The sequence below is a fragment of the Coenobita brevimanus genome, chromosome 65 (genome assembly GCF_032717465.1).
Source record: "Coenobita brevimanus isolate Jiangsu-jjx chromosome 65, ASM3271746v2, whole genome shotgun sequence".
NCBI lineage: Eukaryota > Metazoa > Arthropoda > Malacostraca > Decapoda > Coenobitidae > Coenobita > Coenobita brevimanus.
Window position 1 is genome coordinate 52,398,357 of NC_137018.1, and position 22,004 is coordinate 52,420,360.

General features: G+C 40.4%; 1 protein-coding gene across 1 annotated transcript; it reads left to right on the forward strand.

The window, feature by feature from the left end:
- The first annotated feature begins 8,650 nt into the window (after positions 1–8,650).
- On the forward strand, positions 8,651–21,129 carry Med (Smad/Smad4 homolog Medea). The gene is made up of 15 exons (XM_080276586.1): positions 8,651–8,779; positions 9,413–9,517; positions 11,112–11,286; positions 12,007–12,009; positions 12,237–12,442; positions 14,231–14,266; positions 14,557–14,657; positions 15,189–15,274; positions 15,956–16,063; positions 16,139–16,345; positions 17,472–17,578; positions 17,907–18,043; positions 19,392–19,560; positions 19,912–20,044; positions 20,915–21,129. The coding sequence occupies exons 1-15, from the start codon at positions 8,651–8,653 to the stop codon at positions 21,127–21,129; spliced, it is 1,917 nt and encodes a 638-aa protein (XP_080132712.1).
- Positions 21,130–22,004: the final 875 nt, after the last annotated feature.

The window sequence follows — 22,004 nt, forward strand, 5'->3', positions numbered from 1 at the left end:
CTTACTAACTTCTTCGAAATGGGGCCATAATGAAGGCGAAAGCTGTTCTGTTTCCTTCACTAACAATGATTTAGCCACAGTATAAGACCTAATATAACGCATGCATACAAAACTGCTCGAAATTTCCTTGCTGTCCTCTCCTTACCACTTTCTCGAGGAAGCTAGAGTGGTGTGACATCTGCTGAATTAATCATAAGCTTTTATGGAAATGAATGGAGGCATAAATACAGGGGAGGGAGGGAGTGTCGGGGAGGGAAAATTGAAGCCCGGAGGAGACATGTCGCTGCATAAAGGATCATGAAAACACCTCCTGACTCCAATGGCATTTCCTGTTGCCAATTAACCTTTTCCGATCGCCAATGACTCGCTCTGTGGCGTACTGTCGTGTGTGCAGATTCGGCAGTGATTATTTTTGCATGTGTCCTCGTGAATGGCGTTATATTTCTTTTCCTAAAATGAAAGTGAACGAGAAAACAGTGCATATATTGTGTATTTCTCATTATTGCAACTCAGGCGTATCATTATCTTGGATGTTAATAAGTGTTTGATGACAAAATATAGCCTCCCAAGATAATTTTATAGATTTTATGAATATTTGGATGGTAGAAGATGCAGCTAAAAGACAGGATATAGGTAAAAAATAATGCAAATTAAAGGGTAGCTGGGCGCCATTGAGGAGGAGCGCCCCGACTGTCATTTGTCTCGCAGCTTTGTTTTGCTTCGCCCGCTGTTCAGGCTGGAATTACGAAATCCCAAATAATATCCTTCATTCCCTTGGGCTGTTGAACTGGTGGCAGTGTTCCCGAGGACAGCAACTTCCTCTAGGGGCGTGGAGGTGGTGAGAGAGTGAGGGAGATGGTGACAGAGGGAGAGGAGAGCTGAGGGAGAGGTGAGAGTTGGTGGGGCCCTCGAGACGTCATTCCCCCCCACAACAATGGTCATTTAAAACTACGGATGGTCATTTAAACCGCGAGACGCCCTACATCCACACCCACCGCCTTGGCATGCTTCACTCCCGCGTCTAGAGGTCTGGTGTGCAGCGTTCCCGAGCCGAGAAGGTCTATTAAGGTGGGTTTGAGGGGCACTGAGAGGTGGCTGGCTCTCCTGTTTAGCTGTACGTCTTGTATTGCACCATCAAACTGCACGTTGTTACTGTTTTTCCCATCTACACTAATATTTTCAGTGTACTTTGTGGTTTTTTGTGGCATCATATATAGCTTCTGTCAGTCATTGAGGTGTCACTGTCACCTTATACTGGAACTCATGGTATTGGGTGCCACATTTCAGTTTCCGTAGTTTTTGATATTGATAAGCTGGATGCAGGTATGTGTGGCTGATCTTGTAGTACATTTGTATTTATGTACATCATGAAATTTGGAAGGTGAAATTATAGTTTTCTAGTTTTTTCTCTGGCATAAATGATTATGGTTATTTAAATGTGGGAAATCACAATTTTTGTATTAGCGTCCCACCAGCTCATAATTAAGTGGCCTTTTTCAGTTGACTTATAAGTAAATATTATTCAGAATATGGAAAAACATTAGAAAAGTATTAACCCTCACTAACCCTACATATAGTAAGGTCATAGCAAATGTTGGGTCTGGTTAGTACTTGGATGGGTGACCGCCTGGGAACACCAGATGCTGTTGGCATAACTCCCTACGTGTTAAGTGGGGTTGGTGGAGGATTAGTGCCCCTCCCTGTAAAACAATTAACTCTAAGCCCTTGACCACCCTGTTTGGGATACATGGCATCTGGCAATGAATGAATGATGAATAGCAAATGTAACTACATAAAGTTTCACTGGTATGTAGCCACAGAATTTATGGTTTCCAGTGTATTTTTCCAATGTGTTTATGTGTGTTTTGAATTATTTTGACTGCTTCCATTCAAGCCCGCTCATTTGTATCTCCCTTAGTACACTAACTGCAATATCTCGTCTTCCCATAGAGATTGAACTTAAAATCACTCAAAATGCATTGCAGAATATTTTCTGCATACATAGCCCAGAAATGTAATCCAAAGGAGGCATAACATGAACATTCTTTGGCCATAGCCATCTTGAAACTTTTAAATTCACCCTTGAGAACTGCAGAGCTTGACAATGATTTCATGCACTAATTCAGACACTACCCTGTATGATAAATTGATATCCCCACTAATTTGGATCCCTACATAAGGAACACTGGTCCCTGTTTTACGTATTTTTGTCGCTGAACCATGTGCGGTCCGGGATACCATGAGATAACGGAATAGCCTCCTCTCAAAAAGCATAATTGTATGTATGTGCACATGCAGGTGATGAAAAAGATTTAGGAAGTTAAGCAGATTAACATACACATATTGCAATATAATGGCATTTAACCATTTTTAGTCACCATTCCAGGCAGTGATAATGGACAAGATATTGTACGCTAAATGGGAGGTTGTTATTTTGGAGTGCATTCAGCCAGGGATTCAGTCTAATTGAAACCAGACCACCATGAACTATGATTGGTTGAAGCTCTTAAAATTGTCATTCACTTGTCATGGTGAACCTTTATAAACGATACGATAGAAGCACTGTACTGTATATGGAAGCAATATTTCTAAGAATTATTGTCTGTCAGTTGTATACCGTGTCATACATTCCCAAGATTCCATGGTTGTATGAAAATAAGATACCGGTACTGGTAATAACCCTAATTATCTTGGAAGTAAATTAGGCATCCGTTGTCCAAACTCGGAACTGGAAAGTAGATTTCTGTGTGATCCACAGAACCATACAATTTCACCAGTAACTGTAATATTTCCCATGAATCCCATGACCGTTGACCGGCTAATTAATTGAGCATTCCAAGCACAAGTTTGCCATCTTGCAGCTAAGTCAGAATCATCCATGACTCCACTCATTGCATGATGCTAGGCTGTTATTAGTAGAAGGTTGTATGGTACATACATTATTGAGCATTAAGTTTCTTGTTTGTGCATAATTTTAGACAGACATGCAATTTAAGAAAATGTCAAAAACTGCATAGTTATTGTAATAATGAAATTCCTTCCTAAGGTGCTGTGTCATTGAAACTTAATAAGAGTTATATACCGTATTGTTTTATTGGTAGAATTTTTGTGTTCTGCCAGTAATAGATAGATAGATAGATAATCAGGTATTTGTGCAAACTTCAGTTACACTACAGTACTAGGTTACATTAACAATGCCTATTTACGCAGAATTGTTTTCATACTGTACTGTTCTTGTTTTCATTGTGGAGGTATTATACAGCTTACCCAGGAGTTTCTACCATGGTAATGATTACATTTAGGAGATAATTATATATTTTAGCCATGGCCATTGGCGTTCATGGATGACCACGTAGACCACTGCTGTTAGGTTTTATAAAAAAATGTGGGTAGAATGGAGTGAGCATTCATGCTTGTTGTTTATATATATGGCTCTTCATTCCTCTCTCCCACACATTGATTCAGTGTAGTGATGTTTTCCCTGCCATTAACATTTTAGGAGGAGGATTTTTGCTGTTATGCACCTTCTTTAGATACTTTTTTATTTAGTTTTTGTTTCCTTTTTGTTTGCAGCTTAATTTGGTATTACAGTATGGTAATGCTTTGTACAGAAGTCTTGATTTTTTTTTTTTTTTTTCAAATGACATATTGTTGCTGGATAGAGATGCCTTAGTGTGGTGACACTGACATAACTAAGTTCCTTTGGTGCCCAGTTAGGTAAATGTCCCTCACCTCCCTCCCAGTCCCCTGAATGGAGGGTGGTGAACTGCAGGGGGAGGACATGTCCGCCTGCAGTCCATCAGGTTCATGTTCAGATGAGCCTGGTGTTGCTGCTACTACTACAATTAGCAGTTTTTTCATAATTCTGATTTGGGCAGTTCGCAACCTTTAGATGCATTTTTTTTTTTTTTTTTCCTTGCTATAGAAGTAATAATGCTTATACATTCGTTTCATACATAGTGTTTCATACTTAATTATTATAGCATTCATACTTTTCTAAGTTTGATTTTGGCTGTATGCAGCTAATTGTGAGGCAACTCTTTGCACTTTTGTCATTGATTATAATGATTGAATCATAGGTTTTTATGACCACATGGTAGATGCATCAGACATACCGGTAGTTTTACAGCATTAGAGTAAAGGATTTGCAACAGATAAGACGTGAAAAAACTCCCTTATAAGGAGCTTGGTCATGCATCAGCAGCGAAAAGATTAAGATAAATGGAAAATTTATTCTAGTGTAATTTTTAGTTTCTGTTGTTATTGCTTTGAAGTTACACCAACCCTGCTGATTATTTAGCTAGCTATTTATTTTTCCTAATGACATGAACTTACTTGTCACACTGATGTGAGGGTTTCAGAGCCATTGCTATTTAATCCTGATACTTTAAGGGATGAGTTAGTAGCTTTTTGCTGAGTAATGCTAGATATTTTACTCACTGCTGGAAAACTACCTGAGGGCTGAAGGGGGGTGGTAAACATTATACAGTAGCTATAATGTGCTACAGATGTGCTTTTAGAGGTTTGTTTCTTCCTCAGACCACCGTATCTACAGCAGTAATTGAACAAGGATTTAGGATAGCTATTTTTGTAAATAATTTATGCTGTCTTTAAGAACTACCTAGGCACAGATTTCTTCCTTTCTTGTTGAACGCATAATGGGCAGGAAGGAAACTTCATAATTCCCCCTCAGAATGTGGTGCCACAGTTTTATCTTAACAGAATTTAATGGAATCAAGAAGGATAATGTTTACAGAATTTAATTCTACCTAGCCAGTGAAATTAATTTTCTTGCAGCCACCAGTGATTTTTTTAAAACTTAGGAAAGGCTACTCATGGTGTTGTGGTTAATGTAAGCTTTGTCTAACCCTTCAAGTCACTCCAGTTTTGAATAAAATCAATTTGGGAGTGGCAGTGATAGAATATGAAAGAGTTAATTGGATTGAAGGAGTCAGTGCATTCAAACAGAATTACAGTTAATATCATTTGCTTGAGTATATTGTCTGCAGTATATATTGTTTAACATATACCTGTTTGATATTGAGTCACTCTGTTGACTAATAAGTCATAAAAGCCACGCCAAACCGATGTCATGTGCTGCTCCTTACATACCGTACTGACGTTGCATCAAAGTCAGTTTTTATGGTAAATAAGTCTTATTAATGGTTAACTCCATATTTGTTGGTGGGGTACTTGTTCTCCTGGTGGTTGCAAGTGGAGTACATTGCTGAAACCCGTGGTAACTGAAATGCCATTATCTCATACCAGACGTGCCCACACCCTTAAAATCCCTGTAGTCAAGGAGTTAAGTACAGTGTAATACATGTATGGAAGTGGATGAGTGAAGATGAAAGTGTAGACAGGCCAGCTTTTACATAGGCTAGCTGAAGCTGAAGGAAATTTATGCACTGTATACACCAGCAGATATTTGAGGGTTCATCATACTTACTGAATTTGCACCCATTTCAGTGGATGTAAAGAGAGTATGGACAATAACTAAAGAACATCCATTATTAAACAGCATGATACTGAATGAAATATTGTACTGGATTATACTGTAACAAGCTGGGTGATGAGAGAGTTACAGTGTTATTGGTTAATTGTTTACGTTTGGATGGTGGTGTCATCACATTCTTCGTATCAGACTGAGCCACGGCACAACTTTGCCGTGTCACTGCCAAGGTCAACATCTGGATAAAACTGGATTCAATTTTGTGATGAGCTGTGACAGCTGAATAACATTTGCTGATAATGGAATGAAATGCAGCAGTATGGTAGCTGTACATTTGCAAGTTCTGTGCAATGAAATGCAGCAGTATGGTACTGTATTTTTGCAAGAACTGTCACATTTCAAATAGACCTGCCTCTGTTGTTTAAGCATCATTTGTCACTTATGGATATTGTTTCATTTAAAAGCCAGGCAGTTTTATTCACATGAAGGAGAACCCACCAACTAAAAGATATCAAAACTTGCAGTACTTAGTATGGATCATGCTGCTGATCGTTTTATCCAGGTTATTAGTAATACCTGAAAAAAGGGTTTATAAAGTATTTAACCCTCTAGAGGTCAAAATTCTCTCCCGAGTTTAATAATAGCTGTCTGAAGATAATAAGAATGGAATATGTAAAACTCATTTACATTGAAGGGGTTGTTTTCTTTTGAAGTAGTTAGTACAGTATTATTTCCTCAACTAGGCACTGCACCTGGTACAGACTATTATTCTTCATTTAAGCAAAGAAGGACTCCCAGCACCCAGTGAGTTACCATAATATTCAAAATATGTACCGGTATTAAATTTTTCATCTGTATATAACTACAACCTATGGAACTTACCGTACCTGCCTGATAGTAACCCCATTAATTTAGTAACTAATTTTAACTGAATTCATGATTTGTTTTTCATTATATTCTTTCCATCTCCTACCTGTTAGGCACAGCACTGGATAGACTTACCAAACTGGAAGGGTTAGGTACACTATATGCTCTTTAATATGATAGTATTTTCTGAACTATTTTCCTACAGCCAAAAGGGGGTGGAGGAAAAAAAAAAATAAACAAAAAATAACTCGCCCTGCCCTCCATCAGTGAGCCATCCCTCCAGCTCATACTACCCTCATGTATATACTTGTCCTTTTCTCCCCCTCGATCTCTCTTTCTAGTTTCATTCATTCATTGCCAGATGCCATGTATCCCAAACGGGGTGGCCAAGGGCTTAGAGTTAATTGTTTTACAGGGAGGGGCACTAATCCTCCACCAACCCCACTTGACACGTAGGGAGAACGTTATGCCAACAGCATCTGGTGTTCCCAGGCGGTCACCCATCCAAGTACTAACCAGACCCAGCGTTGCTTAATAATTCATATACCTCTCCCTCTTCTCATCCCCTCCATCTCACTCCTAAGTTTCATAATGCTTGTGCCTCTCAGTCTCCTCCTCTCCCCCTCACCTCTCTCTCCTAAGTATAATAAAAATCATGTGGCAGCAGCAAGAATTAAAACAAAGAGGACATCACCCAGATTCAAGCATTGCTTTAACCAAAAACCTATACTTAATTTTGATGGCAGGTTATGTGCTTGTGTGGGGTGGCCATGGTTTTGTTCTTGCTATTTTCAGATGAAATTGTTGAGCTAAGTTTAGATATATATTTCAGACTAGGGGTTTGATAGGACCTTAATGAATTCCATCACTACCAGAGGGCTCTGCTAAGTTCAGTAAAATCATCAGGAGGTAGGAAGAAAAACTAAAAGAGAGTATATTGCTGGATTAAAGGACTGAATCACCAAATCTCACTGTAGCCACCTTCAGTCTAACTCATTGCTGTCACGCCCTTGTGCTGAATAGCAAGGCTTAAGCACCTCTTCCTCAACAGTTTATATTGCATATTACACATTAATGATCTCTTTTGTGTTATATCAATTTAGGATAGATCATTAAGGAAGAGGCATTACAAAATCATCAAAGGCACCAGATGCAGCCCCCAGTATCAGAGCCATGTGCCCAAAACAGATATATAATGTTTGTCAGTCCCTCACATGTTTCCCTGGTCATGACACAGAGCCCCCAAGGTAAACATGGCATCCAGTTGGCTAGATAATCACCAGATCTTACTCTGCCTTCAGTCTGACTCATGGCCCTCAGTATTTGAGCCTCATGATCACAGCAGATATTTAGTGTTTGTCAGTCCCTCACACGTTTGCCTGGTCATGGTGCAAAACCCACAAGGTAAACACAATGTCCAATTGGTGTGGATGTTTTGTGATGCATTCCCGAGTAGTGAACCAAGACTTGTGGGTGTAATGGGTTGTGTGTGTTTCTGGAGAGGACTTGTTGGTGTGTGCAGTGCCGGGGTAGGGGGAGGGGGAAGGGAAGGAAGGGGAGGGGGATGGTTGGTGGGTAATTTAGGGCATTTATTCTAACCTGACAAAGATCCCTTACCCCTTTCAGTTCAGTTCCCAGCCGAGGAGAGTTAGATAGGAGTCAAAACGAACAGTGACCAAGAAAACTTTTTTTCCTACCACCTATGCAAGGTTCAGTGAAGTTCGTGTAACCAAAATTTAGTATTCGTGTTAGTGACTCAGCTCCATCAAGCGAAAACAAGGTAACTACAGTAGTGAGTCTCTGGGCTATATTTTAGGTGGCATATAAGGTTTCAGTGCACTTCTTTCTTAGCAGTTTGTCTTGCAAAGTACACCTAAACAATCGCTTGCTTCTTACGTATGTTGCTTCAACAATCTGAGCAGTTCAGCAACAGTTTGAGTGGGATACATGTAGCAACCTTTAAACTCCTTCTTTCACTACTTGGATGCTTTTCTGAACTGAATAAAATTGTCTGGTGTTAACAAGGATAGGACTTTTGGAATGATGCAAGCAATTTCTCTCCCAGCTCACACCTTACTCTAATACATAACCTGATCATCATCTTCCTCCATGGAACCTATTTTAGCATCACTGTTTAATTTCTTATTTGGTGGGAAAGGAGGTCCAGATGATGATGATGATGATAACTAAATGTTGGGAGAAAAAACAGAAGGATCAGGAATTAATGGATGCACACAGGTACATTACAGTATATTCAGAGGAAGATATTACTTGTTTTACGAGAGGTCATGATGATGATGATGATGTTGAAAAGTTCTTGTTTGTTTTCAGATGACGGCGGCCCCAACGTCGGCTGATGCCTGTCTGAGCATCGTCCACTCCCTTATGTGCCATCGCCAGGGAGGGGAATCCGAGGGTTTTGCCAAAAGGGCCATTGAAAGTTTGGTGAAGAAGCTCAAGGTAAGCTGCTGAAAGTGGCATCCTTGGAAGATGAAAATATTCTCAAGGCTATCAACTGAAAATAGTGCTTGTAAGCTAAAGTGGTTGTAAGGTAAGCTGTTTGTTGACAGAAATGGAATATTATGGTCAGCTTCAAATTTGTAGTTTCTTGCAGTAATTACAGATTAAACCACATGACATACATGCAAGTAAAGGTATAATGTGAAGATAAACATATCAAAAATAATGAAAAACTGAAAATAGTTTTCCAAGACTTTTTACATAAATACTGTTTCTCTCTCCATTCAGCACAACCACATTGCACCTATCTAGACATTTCTCTGAATTCAAAGCTAATAAGTGTCCTAGTTACCTAAATTTTATCCACATTAATGATCATCTTTTAGTGCCCTCCTGGAACCTCCCAGAGAGGGGATGGACAGGACAGAATTGTTTTTGGGATACTTTGTCCTTTCATATCTCTCTCTATCCTCCTTTTCGTTTTCTCTCTTCCAAATGCACTGCTCCACTCATTTTCTTCCATACCACATACGTTCGTTTCTTAGATAAGTTTTGCATATTTGCTCAAGATAATTATTTACAAACATTCCAGATAATGTATGTCTGTTTACAAAACTGATATCTGTGTTGCAGGAGAAGCGTGATGAACTTGACTCACTTATCACAGCCATCACAACCAATGGGTCTCATCCCAGCAAGTGTGTCACAATTCAGCGTACCCTTGATGGCCGCCTCCAGGTGCGTGCCAAGCTAGATTGACCTTATTTATCCAATGATGTATTTTTTATGTTTTATTTGTGCTGTGACAAGTTTGTTCAGATAGGGGTGACTTTTCAGCATGGAGAGGATTGATAAGATTTCATCAACCCATTTATAAAGTTAAATCAGAGTTGACTAAAATTGTCTGGAGGTGGCAAGGTTGAAATGTAAAATAAATCACTGGTTTGAGGGTATTAACCCCTTCAGTTCAGAAGCATATTTTCATATTTTATTATTCCTTTTTGCAGACAAGTGTATTCAAAAGATTGGTTGTGATGTAAGGCGAGGTGTGAATTACAGCTAAGGCTAACTGCCCCAGTTTGAAGTGTTACCCCTAATCTGAATTAAATCGTTTAGAGATACTGTACCGTACCAACAGTGGAGTTAAAAGTGTTGGTATGTCAGTCAGATTGAAAAGGTTTATGATTTCAGACCTTATTTTACTTTTGATTATTATTTTATTATATGGGTTTGCCTGTGATGTGGGGCAGAGAATCTCAAATGCTGGAATAATACATGAAAGAATGTGTGGCCCATTTAAATCTGCCCAATATTTACTGTAGTATGCTATCTCTATTTCTGGATCTAGCCAAAAACATTTTGAAAGAATAATGGGTTAAGGTAATGGTGATATTCCAGTAGGTACATTAAGACTTTGTGTTGTCTGGGTACAACCAGCTAGAGGTTACATTATTTTTAATGCAAGAGAACAGGAACCAAAGTTTGTAAGCCTGCAAAAAAGTTGCCCTTTCCAGGGACAACTAAAAAGAGACCCAAAGTTGTCAAGATTAGTTTCACAGGCAGAGGGGATTACAAGTTGGGGAACAGATTTCCAGAGTTGACCATTTTCACATTTAGGAAATTGGAAAGTTGAACAGAAAAAAGGTGAGAGTGCACTGTGAGATGGTTTCTGTGTCCTTTGTAATGTGGGAGGAATGGAGACAGACAGTTCAGAAGAACAGTAATCACTGATAATGATAGAGAAAGAGGTTGAAGGGAGACATGCAGAGGAGGGGAGCTGAGATGAAAAGCCTGTGGCTCTACCCGGTTTAGAGGAGCCGTGTGTTTGTGAGCCTCACCACACAGGAGAGCTGTACTACACACCAGGAAATTATAGCCTCTGTACAATATCAGCAACTGTGCAGGGGTAATGAAAGTTTGGAGTTTGTTGAGCTCATCCGGTATCTAAGAAGCAGATTGTGCGAGGGAAGCAGTGAGTTTTTTCCATGATGGGTCCCTAGAAAATGATACCCCATGTATACTAGGAGATGATGAAAGACTGATTCATGTATTGCTGAATATGAAGGGATAATTCTGTGGAAGATTTTGGTCGGTTGAAAGATGAAGGCATTGCAGTTTGGCCAGTTAAATACAGCAAGGTATCTTTTACCCAAATAAGAAATGAAAGACTAAGTCAGAAACTAGGTGTGCCATGGCCTCAGTTTGTGAGTGTTTTAGTTAATTGCCATGATGGACATTGTGAGAGGCAGGTGAAATGAATGGTGCAGTCATGAGCTTATTAGAAGTCATCCAGTAGAAAGATAGCATTAATTAACAATGTTTGCCTCTGCAGGTTGCAGGAAGGAAGGGTTTCCCACATGTCATCTATGCCCGTATCTGGCGCTGGCCTGACCTGCACAAGAATGAACTCAAGCACGTCAAGTACTGCCAGTTTGCATTTGACCTCAAGTGTGACTCCGTTTGTGTCAACCCGTACCACTATGAGCGTGTTGTATCGCCTGGCATAGGTAAGTTTGGGTCAGAGGTTATCATGTGCGTGCAGTGTTCTTATTCCTGTACAGTATTTTATTTGATTATGCCTTATTTAGACAGTGAAATATACTTCATGCCTCCTCTGATGCCACACTCTCTGGGGTTAGCTATGACAGAGCTGAAGGTGTCCTGTGGGCTGGAAGCTAACCATGTGCCAAAACCACTTACTGGGGATGGGTGTGGTGCAGCTGAGCTTTCTGTGGGCTGGAAATTTTACCAAGTGCCAAAATCAGGTAGTTAATCCTTAACCTAAGCTTGTCGATGATGTATATCTGTATTTTATTCTAGCTGCTACCAACCTTTTGACTCAGTTTTGGAGGGTGCCCTAGTAGTAAAGGAGTTAATGAAGGCTGAATCTAACACTTTCAGTTTGAAAGATATAAACTGAATAAAATCAACTGGTATCAGCAGATACAGAATAAAAAAATGTTATTGTACTGTTTTATATATATATATATATATATATATATATATATATATATATATATATATATATATATATATATATATATATATATACATATATATATATATATATATATATATATATATATATATACAGTATATATATATATATATATATATATATATATATATATATATATATATATACACACACACATTATCATGCAGACCTGCACATCTAAGATTTCTTTTTTCCCAACAGTTTCCAACATCTGCTGGGAAGTAATCAGCAGGTTTTGGCATTTGGTATAACTTGTAGTCCATAGAAAACATGAACCATCCAATGGACACACTCAAATTATAGGTTGCTTAAATGGAAGTTTGGTGTCAGTTGAAGTAGTTTATTGAATGGCCATTGTTGTAAAGGGATTAATGTGCTTTAATTTGGCTTATAAAGATTTATTGGCAACAGCACACTCCTCATTCAGCATTTTGTATCCTTGTGTGACCCTTGGAACAGATCTTACGGGACTAAGTCTGCAGGGAGCATCGAGTGGCCAGCTGAAGGACGAGTACACGATAAGGATGGATTGTGACGTGAGCAGTGGGGGAGGTGGGGGTGAGCCAGGGGGTGGAGCAGGGCCATCGGGGCTCTCCGTCATTCCCCACCAGCCCCCTCCACCTTCAGCAACAGGGGCACCTCAACCTCCGGGAGCTTCTCTGCCAGTCAGTTAATGCTTGATGCTATCGTGGTGCCTCAAGAATATTACTGTACTCTACTTATAGATATATGTGCCATGTTCTAGATGGCACTAGAGTCATCACAGCACCTTTTTTTTAGTATAGTAATTATTACTTTATTACCGTATCCCAGTTACATCATGGTTATTCTCATAGATTATTTTTATAATTTTATTGCTGAAATGCTTGGCCCCAGTAACCTGCAATAGAGTGAAAATGTTTAATATGCATACTTTATTGACAAGAATAAGTGCTACAAAGCTTACAGTGCCATTTAGAATTGGTCCTAAGTTTGAGGGTGGTTGGACTACCAGTATTTACTCACATATTGCCATTCGGGGATGAGTGGCTGGTCACCCTAACCTTAAAAGTTTGGACTGAGTAGCCTAACTCTAGGCCCTTGCACTTTAGATGGATTTTTTTTTTTTTTTTTTCCCCCCCCTCGGTTTAATTGTATTATTACACAAAAATTGTTATGAGGTAAAGTCTGCTGCGTGTTCCAGGAAAGAAATATGGAAGAATTATTTTACAAAAATTAATGAATGAAAGAATTATTGGCCCCCCATTGTAGCCTGACAGCGTTTGGATTGACTCTGTTGGATACATTTGTATGAGGCTACAGAATTTGGTGAAAGTTTTTTGGCATACCAGATAGAGCCAGGATTCTGGGGGCTTGAATGATTAGTGAATGGAAGCGTGGCCCACTGGATTGGGCAAACTTGAGGTGTCTGTAGGTTGCTGTTCCTCACCCTGCCCTAGGGTGGGAAAGGAGGTCTGGATGAAGATGATGATGATGAAGAATTACAGTATTGTAGAGAAGTTAATGAATATCAGATTGCCTTGTGAATGATGAACAGGTTGGCTTAAGCAGTAGGGGGGGATGTGTGGATCAGATATCAGGAGTAGCACTGACAGTGGAGAAAACATGTCATGTGAAGAGGACTATAAGGTATTTATGACATTTGGGGATTTGGAAAAAGTGTGTGACAAGGAAAACAGGGAAATATCATGGACATCTTTATTTGTGTAGCCATTGTGTGGGTGTAAAATTGTTGAATGGTGTGGTTTTGATGATGATGATGTAAAGCCTATGTAAGTGGAAGTGGAAGTCAAAGTGAGTGGTTAATTATCAGAGCAGCAATGAGGCAAGGGTATGTAATACTCCCACAGCTGCTAGACGTAGGTTAAAGCGCGAGTCATGGAGAGACTGGTGGAAATGGACGTTTGAGTGGTAGGGTACTGGTCTCTCAGATGTGATTTATGTAGTTGATGCACTGTTGAATGCTAATGGTTTACAGGAGCTTTGCAGATTAGTGAAAAGTTTTGCAATTGTCTGTGATTGTTGTGCTTTGAAAGTACACGACATTAATGTTGATGTGGATAAAGTGATAGTTATTTAGAGAGAAGATAAGTCTCCCTCAGATGTACCAGTGAGTGGAGGGAGACTTGAATTGGTGAGAGAGTTAAGCACAGTACCTCAGTGCAGTGATAGAAATGAGAAGTAAATGTGCAAAGGAAATAGAAAGTAGAGTGGCAGAGGGAAGGAAGGTTTCTGATGTTATGAGGGCCTTGATACTAAATTAAGATCAAAGTATGGAGGCTGCAAGAGAAATGCTTGAAATTATACTAGTGCAATGTTTCTTTTTTTTTTCCTTTTTTGTTGTCATCCTGTTTAGAGGGTCTTTAATGTTACAAAATCCCTCTTGCTAGTTATTTTAGTTATGATATTCTCCTCATCCAACCGCTCATTTTCCTGCCATTTTTCGTTTCAAGCCTTCTGGACCGCAGTCAAGTCCAGCATCCTCACAGGTATGGGGCACAGACTGTTTGTTATTGTTGTTTCTGTGGGATAGGGGTGAACCAGTACTACCCATGTATTACCTCCTTCTCATGAAAGATTACTAAGTGAGCAGGAATTGGCATAGGACCCCCGTCAAGTAACGGTCCAAGTTAGGCCAAAATCATTGTAACATTTCCATGTGTGGGTATAATTCAGTTCAAACACTTCATGGCACCAGGATATTGAAGCACACTATGGCCTTTTATTGTTCATCAGGCTAGATATTGTTCAGAATGACTAACATTTTGTCTGGTAACAGGGTGGCAGTATACAAACAGTGGGGGGAGCCTCGTCACAGACCATTGTGCACCATCCTGTCTCCCACCAGCAGTCCTTCCCTCTACTGTCTCCTACTGGTGAGTCAGCACTGCCTTGCCACTTCAGTATGATGACACTTTATTTCATTCTTGCTATCTTTGATGATTTTATTCACCAAAGAATAGACAGAATAGTGTGGAAAAATTAGGTATCTGTCACCGGAAGACATCCATCCTAATCAGAATTAAATCATCCTGTGGTTAGGAAAAAAAAAAAAAAAAAAAAAAAAAAAAAAAAAAAACACTGAATTGAAGAAATTAACAGATTCACTATGATGGAGAATTTTTTTAGTTTCCTATTACCACATGATTTTGTTCAATTTAGGGAAGTCCCTGGTAGTGAAAGGGTTAATAAAGGTTATCTCAATTATCTCTACCCCTGCCAGTTTGCAGTGTCTCTTCCCAGTTGAACGGATTTGTTTGGAGTTTAGAAGAGTAATACAAAAACTTCATCCTTGGATTGAACGAGTTAAACCATTGGATTGTAAGGAATTCTGTCAGTACTGAATGAAATCTGCTGGAGATGGAGTTACCTGGTACACAATATGCTTTTTTTATTTCCATCTTCAGACAGCACCTCAAGCCATATGTCCCAGGGCCTGCAGTCTCCAGCCCCCTCCACCCCAGGCTCACAACAGTTCTTCCCAGATAGTGTCTCCAGTAAGTATTCCCCTGTCTTTAGGTAGCAGAGGGGCAGGAACTCAGGCTGATGATAATTTTGGTGATGATGTTTCCTGTAAGTTCCATATATTCTTCCTCCAGAGTGAATGTCAGTGGCTCTTCCATGATTGTGTCCATCAAGCATTGCTACAGCCTATTCAAGCAAAAACTAATGTTATTCGTCAGGTTTTACCCCAGAACATGGATGTGTGTGTGTGTGTGAAGGAGTTTGTTATGAGGCTAGTTACTATCTGGCAAGTCTTTGTCATAAGTTGCCTTTTTTGTCATTTTTTGCTGTTAAGTCCCCAGATAAAAAAAGAAAATTGCCTGTTAAAGTTTCATTGCCACCTGTAAGACTGACTTGCCAGTTTCCTGCAGTTTACAGTATCAGTTATGTGAAGAAGTTCCATTGTTTGAGAACACAAACACATCTTTGACTTATAAAAAAAATATATGAGGGTTACATGTGTATGGTATGCTTTAACACAAGAATTTATATCTATTGATCCTGGATATATATTTTTTTTTTCCCCCTGCTTATTTTCATGCATACCATGAACTTCATAGAACTGTTGAAATGTAGTTGATTTTTCCTCCTGTTCTGACAGGTATCATGAGTGCAGCTGTCATTGCATGCAACTCAGAGTGCTGAAGTGTAGTTCATATCTCCTGTTCTGACAGGTAACATGAGCCAGCTCTCACCACATATGCAAGCACAGCCAGCTCCACCACCACAGCAGTCCCAGCAACAGTTACAGCAGCAGCAGAATGGATTCTCATCCATAACAAGTGGTGGAAGTGCCAGCAATGGAGGGCCAGGGGGAGGTGGACCTGGAGGTGGAGGAGGAGGAGGGGGAGGTGGAGGTGGTGGTGGGGCATCTGCTGTGGGGGTTCAGACAGGAGGCGGACCAATCACATCACAGTTTGGTCCGGCAGGCACCTCACCCCAGCCTCAGAACCAGCACCAAGTTACCCAGACGCACTCCATGTCCACACAGCCTAATTGGAGTGGCCAGAATACATTATCTTATACACCCAATATGGTCAATGATCGCCAGAACCACAATTACTGTGAGTCAGCATTTCTTGAGAATTTGTTGTTTATTCTGTCCATCAATTAATCAGATGTCACCTGCTTCCACTGAAGGAAATCCCAGTACTTAGGTTGTCCATAATGCAGCTGATGTTTTCTATGAACTGAGAGCCAGACCAAGTGGCAAAACCAGCTAATTTACTTCCAGCAGTTACATCAAACTGTTGGTATCAGTGTTAAATCTTAGCTTGTACTTGTGCTGAATGTTTCTTGCCCAAGTGATGATTGTTTATCAAGTTACCAAGCGTGTAACCACATTTAACTCTTATGGATAAACTAGTACTGTGCCCCCATGGGGTTCATGAATTATTTTGGTATATATGTCAGATTTATTGATGTTCCATATGAAGATTTTGAGTAGCAAGTAGACATGTGTGGCAGATAGGAGAGCTACTTGGCTTTAGGGAACAGGCTATTAAATCTATCCAAAAGTATTATAAAAGGGGAGGGGGGTTAAGCAGTTTTCCAAATACCTCATTTCTCATTACATGATCTTCCTGATGTAATTAAACCATCTCTGAATAATAACAAATTGCTTTTTTGTATGTATGGTAACCATATAACCAAATTTTGGCACCTGGTGGTTTAGCGGGTAATTATCGTACTCCAATTGGATTGAGCCGGTGAAGGTTTATATCCAAGGGGTGGTTGGTGTTTATTGCTCTCGTAATGCCACGCAGGGATGGGTGAGATTGGTTACTCTCATCTTAAATGTCAGGACCAACTGCCTAGCCCCAGGCTTCTACGTTCCTCATGGGACAACATAGGATTGGATGATTATGGATGATGTAAAAAATGGTTATATCCACATGGTCTTGCACTGGGGAGAGGTGTTCCATGGGGTTGCAGCATTTGGAGGTTTGGGAATGGGTATAATAAATTGGAGTGGTTAGATTTCTGGGAGCTTGATTGTTCTGTGAATGAGTGTGTGGCCTGTCCCTCCAAGGGTGCCGTAGAGTAGCTCTCTGTCATGTTTTTGTCTCCATGCTTTCAGTACCATAACTTACTCGATCCTTAGGTGGGGAAAAGAGGTTGGGATTATGATGATGATGAAGATGATGATGGTGATAATGTTAGTAATATATAGTGTAAAATGTTTGACAGGGGATTCCCAACACCAGATGATGCAGGAGGTGACCATGGCTCCCCTGTCCTCACAGCCAGGCCCAGAATATTGGTGCTCCATTGCTTACTTTGAGCTTGACACGCAGGTACGAATGCTACACTTTTCATGGTTGTTTTGGTTAGCTTTTTTACTGGAGAAAATGAGTTTGTGAGAAACAGTAAAAAGTAACAAAAAAATTTTCTCAGCACAAGGAAAGAATAAGTGTATAAAGGATGAAAAAGTATTAATGGAAACTGCCCTCCTTTTTAACTCCATGACGAAAAGTGAACTCAAAGCAGGTTAAAACTCATCTCAGTACTCTTTCATAGAACTTTGTATATTCTGGTGGGGACAATTGTGCAAGTCTTTGGTTCTTTCTTTTTGCACTGAAAAAATATATTTGCAGGTGACTTTAACTGGTCTTTGCTTCTCAGGTGGGAGAGACTTTCAAAGTAGCATCAAGCTGCCCAGCAGTGACTGTCGATGGGTATGTGGATCCATCGGGAGGTAACCGCTTCTGTCTTGGAGCTCTCAGCAACGTTCATCGTACCGAACACAGTGAACGTGCCAGGTCAGTTGTACAGTACTTGCATGTCAGTAAAGAGTACTCCTTCATAACCAAGTGGATGCCTGGTGGTTTTGTGAATTCAGGTGCTCCAACTGGATGTGGCCCATAAAGGTTTACATCCATGGGGTAGTTGGGTTTATTGCACAGGAATGTCACTAAAGGCAAGCAAGTCATCACTCTTGCCTTATATGTCTGGACTTAAGTACTGTAGCCTGGTCCCAGGGTTGTGCACTCCTGGTGGGGCAATAAAGGATTGGATCATTGAGTGAGTGGTAGGTAGGTAGATTCATAGATAAATTCAATAAGTTACTTTGATAAGTGGGCCAGGAGCAGTGAGGGGGTTAAGGGATCCGAAAGCTTATGTTCAGACAGGTACAGAGTGGGCATTTAGGAGCTTCCAAAAAGTTATCTGGCTCTCTGTGGAAGTTTTTCTTAAGTGTCATAGCAGAGTAAGTTCAGCTTGAAATTTTGACTTTATGGGTGATTTGTACAGTTCTCAGCAATAGCATAAAAGCACCATGTTTACCCTTATGTACCATGCGACCCAAAATTATTATCAAAATAACACTTCAGTCCAGTGATGTACTTTTTTATATATTTATCCTGTCTCCAGCCAGTTTTATCTAGTTTAAGAGAGGCATTTCACACTGTATCACCTTCATTAACTCCTGCCTTGCCATAAGTCTCCCCAAAGCTGATGTAGCGGTAAACAGTTTGTAAGTATCATGATTAAAATAAGAATATACATTGTCAGACTGAAGGGGTTAATAACATCATGCCCCCTTACAGTGCACACTTACACTGGGGCTGGCCATGGAGCAGTTGGGAAAGGAAATGTTGGGTGGGAAAGAGAGAGAGAAAGAGAGAGAGAGGTTAGAGCTTGAGTTCTCCATTTTCTCTAACGTTTTGCACTACACAGAACCCATCTGTAGTGTTTAGGTTCTGTGTAGCCCAAAATGTTTTAGCCTAGAAAACAAAGAATTCAACCTGTACTGTCTCTCTCTCTCCCACCGAGTATTTCCTCTTGTCACATTGATCATCTACAGCAGTTGAAAAGTTTATGGCCTGGAGCTGAGCAGAAAATTAATATTCTCTCAGTTTGGGCAAGCTGCTGGATACCAGAAATCAGTAGTGTGTGTAAAGAATTAATATTTCTCTCGTACAGCTATTAGACAATCCTTAATACTTCTTCCCTTATCAAACTGCATATATTAAGACTTGCAACTGCTCTCTTTTACAAATCTCAGACAACCTTTAATTTTGCCTTCCTCATCAGATTGCACATATTAACACTTGTAACTGCTCCCTCATGCAACTTTGAGATAGCCTTCAACTCTGCATCCATCATCAGATTGCACATAGGTAAGGGTGTTCAGCTGGACCTGCGTGGGGAGGGAGATGTGTGGCTGAGGTGCTTAAGCGAACACAGTGTCTTTGTGCAGAGCTACTACCTGGATCGTGAGGCTGGACGCTCCCCGGGCGATGTTGTGCATAAGATATATCCCTGTGCTTGCATTAAGGTAAGGAAGAATGTAGAGGAGAGATGACTTGGACATCAGAACTAACAGACTTTTAGATTTAACCAGCCAGTCCCCCTTGTTCCTTCATTGTATAGAGATATCTGTATGCTTTCATCAAGGTAAGGAGGAATGTAGAGGAGAGATGATTGTTGAACATTGGATTTTCACAAACTTCATATTTAATGACTCACTGTTCCCCCAGTTAGTTTCATTATACTGTACAGAGGATTTTATGTACTTTAGACTAGGAGACCAACTAATGTCCCTGATGGGATTACAGTACACTCTCAAAGTCTTGCAGTCACTACTTGGTTTTTTAAAATGAATACCAAGTATCTGTGTGTGTTGCAGGTGTTTGACTTGAGCCAGTGCCACCACCAGATGCAGTCTCAAGCCTCCACAGCTCAGGCAGCAGCAGCAGCCCAGGCTGCAGCTGTGGCAGGACAGATCACTGGACCCGCAAGCATAGCAGGCATCTCACCAAGTATGTCACCTCTTCATTCATAACACCCTTTATTTGACCTTGCCGCTATGTACCGCATCTGTTTCTTTTATCTGTCTCTTTGTATCCCTATCTGTATTATCTGTCTACCTACTTTGAATCTGTTTGTGTTTATGTGTATGTATAGTTACTGTAGCCTCAGGAATGGGGGAGGAAATACTGCCCCTGTGTTCCATGTGTTTTATTAAAGGCAGCTTAAAGGGGCAAGAGTATGGCTGGAAAACCCCAGCTCATTGTATTGGTGTTGGGATGTGGTTACTTCATATGAAAACTCTTTTTGTTACTGGCAGCCTCATATTTGCCATGACATAGGGAGAGGGGTATTGTAACTGGGGCCTCATTTCCTTGACTCATTTTCTAAGGGAAGTCAGAGTGCATTGCTCTGGACTTCCAGTTTCTGTATGTGAGAATGAGATTATAACCTGTCTGTATGCCCTACTTCCTATGATTTCCAGTCTTTCAAACGCAGTGTGTCCAGGCATCTCGAAATGAACGTATCTTGAATTTGGCTTTAAACAGTTTGCGGGTTCCTTGCCTTTGGTTCCTCCTTCCTTGCTATAGAAAAAAAAAAAAAAAAAAAAAAAGTGTTTGTGCTTTGGTCACTGCCACTACTTTTTACAATGATATCTGATTATGTAATTTGTTCTTCTTTCTTTATTATGTGGAGATGGTTAGGTCTGTGAGGTGGAGCAAGGGTTCCAGGGACTTACTGGGTATATTTTTCCCACATATGAACTTGTCTCTCCTTGTTTCTGGATCCCACCAGACCTTGTCCCTATGCCATAGGAAGGAGATAGGATGGTGATACGGTAATGATACTGATTGTAGTTTGATTCGGCTTTTCATCCCCAGGCAACCTCTCGATGACGGCAGGAATCGGTGTTGATGACCTTCGGCGACTGTGTATCCTGCGGCTGAGCTTTGTGAAGGGCTGGGGGCGTGACTATCCGCGTCCCTCCATTAAGGACACGCCATGCTGGATTGAGGTTCATCTCCACCGAGCCTTGCAACTTCTCGACGAGGTCCTACACAACATACCTCTTGATGGACCCAGACCTATTGAGTGAACAAGTCCATCTTAGAACTGTGCTCACTGCACCTTAACCTGGCCAGAAATTGCCATCTCTCCATCTTAAATACTGAAATAACCATACAGTATACCCTTTGGTGGACCCAGGCCTGTCAGGTAATGGGACTATCATTGAACTGTACTCTTTTCACTGTAACTTGGCCTTAAATTGGCCCGTTGATGGACCTAAGCGTATCAAGTAAACCAGCCCAAATACAGTATAGGCAGTTCTCGTTGTAAGTAGCCTTTTTTATCATCCTTTTTTTATTCTCAAATCCCTGGGCAATGAAAGAAAAATTGCATATTAAAATTCCTGTGCCACCATTAAAGTAAATTGCCAGTTTCCTCCAAATAACAGTAGCAGTTGCATGTAAATAAGTGTAGATTTTAGAACTCTTATAATGAGGACTGCTTGTATACTCTATGACGGATCCAGGCCTGTCAGTGAATCAGCCCTTCATTGAACTATGCTTGTTTCACTTTAACTTGGCTTACAATTGCCCCTTGAGGAACCCAGGCCTATCAAGTGAGCCAGCCCATCATTGAGCAAGGTTACAAGCTTTTCACTTTAACTTGGCCAAAAATTGCCATCTCTCCATCTTAAATGCTGAAAGCTGAAACAAGGGATTAACACCAGAACATATTACTGGGCATTGAAAAAGTGGCATGGAAAAGATGTAGAGACATAATTTTGTCTTATCCTGCCATTGAGCTGCAAAAGGGTGAAAATCTCTGCCAAGTTGAAGTGAATGAACCGTAGAAGTAATGATGATGCGCAGAAGGAAACCATATATGAAATAATGATAAGTTAGTGACATCAGAACTAGAGGAGTGTTGGGAGTGGAACTAAGGTTAGAGGAAGAAATGGGTACA